The sequence below is a fragment of the Nuphar pumila genome, chromosome 16, assembly GCF_984573655.1.
Source record: "Nuphar pumila chromosome 16, dmNupPumi1.hap1.1, whole genome shotgun sequence".
NCBI lineage: Eukaryota > Viridiplantae > Streptophyta > Magnoliopsida > Nymphaeales > Nymphaeaceae > Nuphar > Nuphar pumila.
In genome coordinates, this window is record NC_143264.1 from 79,610,325 (window position 1) to 79,619,838 (window position 9,514).

Sequence of the window (9,514 nt, forward strand, 5' to 3'; positions counted from 1 at the left end):
ACTTAAGACCAACAAAGGGGGCCTAACCAAAGAACAGTATTTAATCTAATGAATGTTGAAGGAGAAATTGTAATATCAGTTTCTTTCTTTGTTGTATGGCTTCGAGGGGCAATTATTGTTATTCATGTGAAAAGCTAGTTATTGTTATTTTTGTTTGAGTCTATAAATTTAGCATCTTTTTCTGTTACGCCTGGCTGTCTGATGCTTAGGCTACTTCCTTACTTCAATCCCTACCTCTCCTTCACTAGTTTTCATCTGCCCTCAGTTTTTTTAAGTAATGCTTTATATATATATATATATATATATGCTTGTAAAAAAAGAAAACCGAACCATTTGGCAACCCAGCTTGCTTGCTTCTAGGACTCTTTCACGGTTACTCTTCACAGGGACGGCTTTGACTGCACCCACTCCTCACACTATAAATAATTCCTCTCTCATTGGTGATCCACCCCCCCCCCTCCCACCCCCCACCACGACCCAAGGGAAACCAAGAGAACCAACAACCAATCCTCTCTCTCTCTCTCTCGTATTGCAACTTTGTGCTTTGCTTGTTCTTCCTGTTTCTGAGTATGAAAGCCACAGAGGAAGCCATGGATATTGGTCATGGCGATCTCGGCGGCTACATCGTGAAAGGCAAGCGAACTAAGCGGCAACGGCAGTCGCCAATACCAGCCATGATAAGCTCACCGAGCGACGAGCGGCTTCTTGCATCTCCGGCAGCGACGACGTCAACTGGGGAGTTCGGCGACAGCAATGAGGAAGACGAAGACATGGCGAATTGCCTCATTCTCCTGGCTCAGAGCGGCGGTGATGCCCCGCGGTTGAATTCGCTGGATCCTTTGGAGGCCGTGGCTGCGCCAGCGGCCGATCTGCGAGCGAATTTCGTGAGCAAGCGCGCGCCCGACTTGTACGAGTGCAAGACGTGCAGCAAGTGCTTCCCTTCTTTCCAGGCTCTAGGGGGGCACAGGGCGAGTCACAAGAAGCCCAAGGCCGGGGAGGACAAAGAGAAGGTGATGGAAGAAGAAGGGTTCAGGCTGTTCAAGGAAGGGAATATGATGATGATGGTGCAGCAGCAGCAAGGGGCCAAGGCAGGAGGGAAGGCCAAGGTGCACGAGTGCTCCATCTGCGGATCGGAATTCACTTCCGGGCAAGCTCTTGGAGGGCACATGAGACGCCACCGTATCGTACCGGAACCAGCCGAGTCAAAGAAGCCCAAGAACGTGTTCACCATCGATCTCAACCTCCCTGCTCCCGACGACTCCGAGACGTCCGAGGTTACCAACTTCCAACCCGGGTCGGACTTTACAACGAAGCCAACCCTCATGTTTGCTACCTTGGTGGATTGCCACAATTGAGAAAAGGAAAAGAAACCAAGAAAAAAGCAGCACCAACAAGAAAAGATAGAACAGATCGAAAGGAAGAATTCAACTCACATCTCTATCTCTATCTCTCTTGGTTCTTTTTCATTTGATCCTTTACACCTGAAAGCAGCAAAGGGGTGGGGGAAATTGGGGCAGTATCTTTGTGAATAAACTGTTAAAATTCATTGAATTCTTTCATTTTTTTGAAAAAATCTTTTTGTTTTCTATGACGAGGAACCCTCACCGAGAACGTATTATTATTATTGGTATAAGTTGCTTTCTCACTACACTGTATTGGGTATCTTTTCTTTTCCTCTTTTTAGGGTGTTTGTTAAGTTTCGGGGGTTTTGTAGTCTGGTATGCCTTTAGGTGTTGATCTGGCAAAGTGGTGTGAGTGCCGCACAATGGAGGAAAGGGAAACGCTTAATTATCTCTTATTTGTTTTTTTGTGTTGATTCACCGCCACTTATGAGAGAGTGCGTGGAGGTGTGTAGCACTCAAAGAGAGGCGAGCCTTCGCCTTTCAAGTTTCAACCACCAAAAAAGTCGTGGATTAGGTTCGAGGTTTCTTTTTGGCCCACCAAACTAAAACAGTTGGAAGGGAAAAAGTACCGAGAGGGAAATAAAATACATAAAATAGAGAAACCTCGCATCGATCCATGGGTTTCTATATCAGACATATGGTACAGTCGAGTTGCTAAATATAATCCTTAGAGCCTAGTAATGCTAACTGAAGGTTAGAAATGATCCAAGTGCATCTGAACGCCTTCATGCTGTTTTCCAGTTGTCTTTGTCAAACACAGCCAATGTTAAATCTAGCAAAGAAATTATTGTCACTAATAAAGAATGAGGGACCATATGTAACTCCCCAATTAAAAGGCATTGGATTCACGCCTAGCCCAGTGTGTTAGCTCACTCAAATGCATGTAATGACCATGTTAGCTTGTTGGTAAACCACACCTTCTCAGCCCTCTAGTTGGTAAACCTTTGAGATCCCCCTGCTTTTGACCATGTGCCAAGGGATGCCCCCTATGAGTTTTGAACCAGTGACATTAGCAAGTCGACCCTACTAGATGAGCAAAGTCCTTGTGGGCACTGGGCAGTTTCATCAGTGCTGATAATAGCAATTTAACTGGATTGCATTCATGTATATGGGGTTTATACTTGGTACATTCAACTGAACTCGACCTGTTAAAGGAAGTCTGAACCATAATGGTTGTTTCTCATTAAAAAAAAAAAAGTTCAGTTAAAGCTTTGTTGAATCGATTTGACATCATGGATGTGTCATGTTTTAGAAACCACATTTTGGATTGAGCCATTTCAACTTCAAACATGATTTTTTTTTTTTTTGTTCATAAAATTTCAGAAGCATTGTGGACCACTTTTTTTTTTGCTTAAAAAACTGCTTATACAACACAACTGGATGATCTAAAACATGTTTTTTACCAAACAAGCCAGGTGTATCGCACCCATAGGGTTTGATTTTAAAGAAATACAGAAAAATTGGTCGTTTCTACTAGAGAGTATGGCATTAACAAGTGTCACCAAAGTTTACACATACATACATACATTTTATATGGTGTAATTGTTTGGTACTAATGAAAATACCAAACTGCTGAGTAGAATTTTCTTTTATTTCACATATATAAATATATGTGATTGTGACATATAAACGACTTTTTCAAGAGATTCAAATTAAAATCAACCGCCTATGATATACCAAAATTTCGCAATTCAAAAAATCATATTTTTACATGGAAAAATCACGATCCAAGATCCAATCCTTAGTAAACAGACCATCTTGAACACGACTATTCATGTGGTCAGATTGAGCCAATACATCTTCCATCTATGATTTATAACATTACTTTTGTACCTTCATTAGTACCATATATAACCACTTTTATGAGTGTGTGATACACTTTTTTTAGTTGTACAATACTCCCTAGCATCATACCCTTTTATCTATAACCCTTAGGTTCAATTGATTTTCATGTTGTCTACGCTCATATCCTTAGATATGGCCCCACTTGTGGCTGTCTGATTGGGATCTAACTCATGGACAGCCCACCCTGTGGGATCTCTGTTGCTACCACCACTAGGGGTGGCAAAACCTGACACGACCCCCAACCCGCTTCTTAGGCGGGTTCAGGTTGGGCAAAAACGAACCCGTTTAATAAACGGGTCGACCCGCCTAACCCATTTATCAAACGGGTCGGGTTCGTGTTAGGGGTATGCCAACCCGGCTGACCCGTTTAATAAATGGGTTAGCCAGGCGGGTCAACCCGCCAACCTGTCAACCCGTTTACCCGACTCAACCAGTTTATTAAGCGGATTGGTGGGTCGTGTCAGGTTAACTACAACAAAGCAGTAGATTAGCGACGACCACATTCCGTCGCTAATCCGTCGCTAATCCGTGTTAGCGACGGATTAGCGACAACGCGGCGACAGTATGCTTATGTCGCGAATATTTCGACGCTAACTGGCGACGGAATAATTCCGTCGCCAAGTCTGTCGCTAATTGCGACGGAATAACGAGCGCTATATGGTCTTCCGTTTATGTGTTTCTACAAACACATCCTTATATGGTACACTGCCTCCTTTTTCTGCTTCCTGCGAAGTTAAATGACAAAAGATTTAGTACACAAATTTGCAACAATACTTATAAAATTAATATTATATATTGATGAGTTACCATTTTCTTTAGGTGGCTCCCAAATGTCTTAGATCCACCTGTGTGTAGATGGGCTTCGGACATCTTCGATCGATTTTGTGAAGCCTTCGCAGAGCGATTTTTAAATGCATCTCCCGCCCACATATCGCACATTTCATCCCAGTAATCTCTCCTGATAGTAATAGGACCATGGCCCTTCCACAGTAATGGATCATCTACTACGCCAGATGCTTTTTTTGCTGCAGTCTTCATAGTGTGCAGCATGTCTGCAAATCGATTGGCAGCCACCTTCTGCCACACCTTCCTTGCATCATTTTCTTCCACCGTAGTTGCAAAGCGATTCGAAGCCTACAAATATTTTCAGAAAGTTAGTAGACATTGCTTAAATAAATTAAATATGAAACACATTAACTATGAGGAACAACTATATACCATGAATGAGGACCACAATCTGTCTAACACCTCCTTTGGGTACTCTTTCCATTGAGCAACTGGTCCTGGTAGATGTTGAAGAAGTGAATTCCTAATCTCCCGTACTACTTCTTGTGGCTCAAACCTCGTGCTGCACATGAATTGTTACACAGTAAATATCAATATAAAATATTTAAAAGATATGCAATAATTGAAAACAAAATACTTACGGTCGATTATCGATATACACTATTCGAATGAGTCTTCTTGTGCCAGCCTGAGAAGACCCTGTTTCCTGTGTTGGCTGTTGACTTGTGCGATCAACTGGTGTAGGTGGGTCGTGTACAGGCGCAACATCATCTGTAAAAAAATACACACCAAGTTCTCAGAATGTGCATTTGAACTAATCAAGCATCTAATTAGTTATATGATATACCTATCACAGGAGCCCGTGAAGATGAAGGTTGAGCCTGGCTACTACTGGATGAGCGACCACTATAACCTCCACGAACCATATTCTAACAAATAACATATGTAATACAATACATTCAAATAATTCACATCAAGTATTACAATGCATTCAAGTCATTCACATCAAGCATTGCAATGCATTCAAATAATTCAAATCATTGACATCAAGTATTGCACTAATTCAAATCATTCGTTAATTGCATAAATTATAATACATTCAGATAATTGAAATCATTCACATCAAGTATTACAATGCATTCGAATCATTCGTATCAAGTATTATAATACATTGAAATAAAATTTTTAATCATTCACACCAAGTATTGTAATACAACTCACATCAAGTATTACAATGCATTTAAATAGAGGTTTGTAGTATAAGATTTTGCTCACTAGCTTGAGAATTCTTCCTCGTCACTAGTTTGACTTTCTTCTTCTTCTTCTTCTTCTTCTTCATTGTTTGCCCATCCACTTGGTACATCATTTGGATCACATTCCTCTCTGAATGTTTCATCAGCCAATGGAGATATGACATGCATATCATGCGCAACATCGTGACCATAAGCGAAGTCACAGACATCATCTGATTGATAGTAATCACTGTCTTCAGCTAACTCATCTTCTTGTAACTGATCATACTCGGGGTATAGTTTGGATTTCACCTTGCAAACTGCCCACCATTCATTTCTATCTGATTTTTTTATACTCGGATATGAAGTATAATAAACTTGTTGAGCTTGCGAGGCTAATATGAATGGTTCATATGTTCCAAACCTGGATTTATGATTCACCTCCACAATGCCTGAAGCTTTGTCGAGTCTTGTTGCAGTTGGATCAAACCAATGACACTTGAATACCGTAACCCTGTTATTCATGCCTAAGTATGGGTCGATCGCTGAACAATTAAAAAGAATATAGATGTGTGCTGCATCTTGCTCTCGATCTGTCAATAGCCTTGATCGGCAACTACCAAATGCATGCCCAAGTCGTTGAAATATCGACAGCTTGTCAGCTACAGTTACTTGTTCTCCATCATCGTTACGGGGCGGGCATGTGTAACGTGTTGAAATATGAGGTTCGAAGTACATAGATGAGAAATTTGAAATCTCTTCTAAAGTGTACGCCTCACAAATAGAGCCTTCTACTCTTGCTTTATTACGAACCTTTTTTTTTAGGTCGAACATGCATCTGACAAGAATATACATTTCAAATTTTAAATATCTGTCATTAAAGAGACAAATATAAAAAAACATATACCTTTCAAATGGGTACATCCATCGATATTGCACAGGGACACCAACCCTTAGTTCATATGGCAAATGTATGATCAAATGTTCCATAACATCGAAAAATGCTGGCGTAAATATCTTTTCTAACAGACAAACAGTGGTGATGACAGAGTCCTCGAGATTCTTTACATCTGATACAATGACCTCCGATGCGCACAATGTTCTGAAAAATCCGCTCAACTCAGACAATACCCCCCATATAGGTTTGTCTAACATATCATGGAATGCTAGGGGTATCAATCGTTGCATAAAGATATGACAATCATGGCTCTTCAACCCATATAACTGTCCATCGTCAATCTTCACAGCCCGAGCAATGTTAGAGACATATCCATCTGGAAATCTCAGTTGTCTCAACCATTGACATACATGTTTTATTTGATCAGGTCCGAGCACGTACTTCGCCTTTGGTTTCAGTACTTTGCCATTATACTCTTTGAGTTCCAATTCTGGTCTTTTACATATTAATTTTAAATCCATACGGGCCTTCGGATTATCCTTCATTTTTCCTTTAATATTCATTACTGTATTGAACACATTATAAAACACATTTTTCTCTACATGCATCACATCCAAATTATGTCGTATCAATAGGGTCGGCCAATACGGTAGTTCCCAAAAAATAGATTTTTTCGTCCAATTGTGTTTCTTCCCAAATCCACGGAAGGGTGTAGGACTGCGGGCATCTGTTAATACATCTGAAAAGTATCGCAATCTTCTTAAAATCTCTATGCCAGACAATCTTGAGGATGGACCTTCCATTTCAGTTGTGCCTGCTGTAAATGCATTCTTTTGACGTCGGAACGGATGATCGCTGGGTAGAAATCGACGATGGCAATCAAACCAGCAAGGCTTCCTTCCATGCCTCAATCTAAAAGCTTTGGAATCCTCCATGCAGTACGGACAAGCCAACCTCCCATGTGTGCTCCAACCAGATAACATACCATATGCAGGGAAGTCACTGATTGTCCATAGAACAGCGGCCTTCATGTTGAAATTTTGTTTTTTGTGGGCATCATACGTGGTAACACCGTCATCCCACAGTACTTTTAATTCATCAATCAATGGCCTTAGATATACATCAAGATTTTGGCCAGGTGAGGTCGGACCAGGGATCAACAGAGACAAGAAAAGATTTGGACGTTTCATACACAAGCTTGGTGGAAGGTTGTATGGAGTTACAAATACTGGCCAGCATGAGTATGGAGTTGATCTACCCCCAAATGGATTAAATTCATCTGTACATAGACCGAGTCTAACATTTCGCACTTCCATTGCGAAGTTCTGATGAGTACGATCAAAGTGCTTCCGAGCTTCAGCGTCAACAGGATGCGTGATCTTGTTTTCATCGTGTCGAACTTTATTTGCATGTCATCTCATGTGTTTAGCTGTCTTTGAAGACATATACAATCGCTGCAATCTAGGAGTGATAGGAAAGTAGCGGAGCGACTTGTATGAAACTTCCTTTGATCTCGTGCTACCATTGCCTCTTGTCTTTGGCTTGAACCGAGGATGCCCACATGACGGGCATGATATGTCGTTTTCCTGCTCCTTGAAATACAACATGCAGTGATTTGGACAAGCATCAATCTTTTTGTAACCCATACCTAGAGCGTTGACCATAACTTTCGCACGATAGAAATTTTGTGGCAATTTCTCATCTTTAGGCAACATACTCTTCACAATCATGCACAAACGGTCAAAACATGATTGACTCAAATTATACTCGGACTTCAAATTCATTAGTTGAAGAACTGCAGACAAGATAGTGTGACTCTCACAACCGTTCCAAAGTGGCTCATCAGCATCTTTAAGTAAATCATAAAATCTACTAGCTGCATCGTTTGGTGATTCTTCATCTACGACAGTTCTTACATCACTAGAACTCATAGCAGAACCCAGTTCTGTTCCTGCAGCATCAAATATCAAATTCGTATATGGATTATCGTGCACCACATTCACCCGTGTATCAAAATCGTTTCTAAATTCTTCTCCATGAAACGCCCAGTTCTGATAATCACTCACAAAACCCTTCCTGTATAGGTGATGTCTAACGCCATGAGGTTCTACAAATCGATTATTATTACAAATCTTGCAGGGACACCTAATCCGACCTGTGGGATCTACCGTACTGACACTCGCCGTTGCAAATTCAATAAAACTATCGACACCATCCATATATTCATGTGATAACTCATTGTCCACTATCCTACGGTACATCCATTCACGGTTTGCAGTCATTCTGTCGTATGATGTTACGAATAGTATCCTAACGAATTAAGAAAAAAACAATCAGAATGCGACGATGAAGAAAATATCAAATTTATCATGCAATATACTATGTCAAACAATAACAAGAATTTTGATGCATGCATTGATAACTTAATATTTTCATGTGCAAACTATTAATGACATGATACAATCATTTGAAGCATGCTTTTATTATAAAATTTCACATGGAAGTCAAAATCAAATTGAAAGTAACTACATGCAAGCATGAATACAATTACATCAAACATTGCAATACATCATAATCATTCATATCAAATAAATGGCAAACATGTACCTGCAGCAAACACACTTCAATATCTCACTAACTACTACCATGCTTAGCATGGACTCCGTACTCCAAAAATAAGAACACTTCCATATTTCTACATTAAAATCATGCTCAGCATGATCTCCGAACTCCAACAAAGCAGTCCTAGATATCAACAACTAAGTGAGTGTGTGAACAATAAAGTGTTGCATTCAATAAATTAAATAACATGTGATACGTTTGCATCACTTACTCACCACGGGTATTTACCCGATTTGCATTGTTTTTGTCATTTACTTACCACAGGTGGCCGAGCACGAGTTGGTTCCGTTGAAAAATCTGCACAAAAACAAAACAAATTAAGTAACAAACTAACTAATCATGAAACAAGATGAAACACTAACTAAAAAAATTAAAACAAATTAAAACAACTCTAACTAATTGAAAGAAGAGAAAAGAAAAATAGTATATATGTTAAGCCAAATCTAACTAGAAGATGCTAATTTAACAAACCAGCTATAACATGTTGAACCAGTCGACTAACATAAAGTCATAGACAATTTCTAATCTGAACTACTTAGCAAAGGAATAGTAAATCAATCAATTAGTTTACTAGAAAAGATGTGAACTCCGTTTAACCACCACTATCATAAAGAATTCAAATAGCCCTAATCTAACTAACTGATTGTTAGAACATTAAATACCAATCTATCTAAGAAAAATATAATTATAAAAGACTAATAGATTGAAATACTCTAACTAACCAGATT

The 9,514-nt window shown here is 39.8% G+C and overlaps 2 protein-coding genes across 2 annotated transcripts; one reads left to right on the forward strand and one right to left on the reverse strand.

Annotated features, from left to right (window-relative positions):
* Positions 1-557: 557 nt before the first annotated feature.
* Positions 558-1,568, forward strand: LOC149813771 (zinc finger protein ZAT5-like). Its single transcript, XM_089991900.1, has one exon. It carries the CDS (start codon positions 570-572, stop codon positions 1,353-1,355), a length of 786 nt encoding a protein of 261 aa, XP_089848026.1. The 5' UTR covers positions 558-569; the 3' UTR covers positions 1,356-1,568.
* Positions 1,569-2,128: 560 nt separating this feature from the next.
* Positions 2,129-9,059, reverse strand: LOC149813772 (uncharacterized). The gene is made up of 6 exons (XM_089991202.1): positions 9,046-9,059; positions 4,882-4,963; positions 4,676-4,805; positions 4,467-4,596; positions 4,223-4,382; positions 2,129-2,175 (listed from the first exon to the last, which is right to left on the reverse strand). Exons 2-6 carry the CDS (start codon positions 4,958-4,960, stop codon positions 2,129-2,131), a joined length of 546 nt encoding a protein of 181 aa, XP_089847328.1. The 5' UTR covers positions 4,961-4,963; positions 9,046-9,059.
* Between the last annotated feature and the right edge of the window lie 455 nt (positions 9,060-9,514).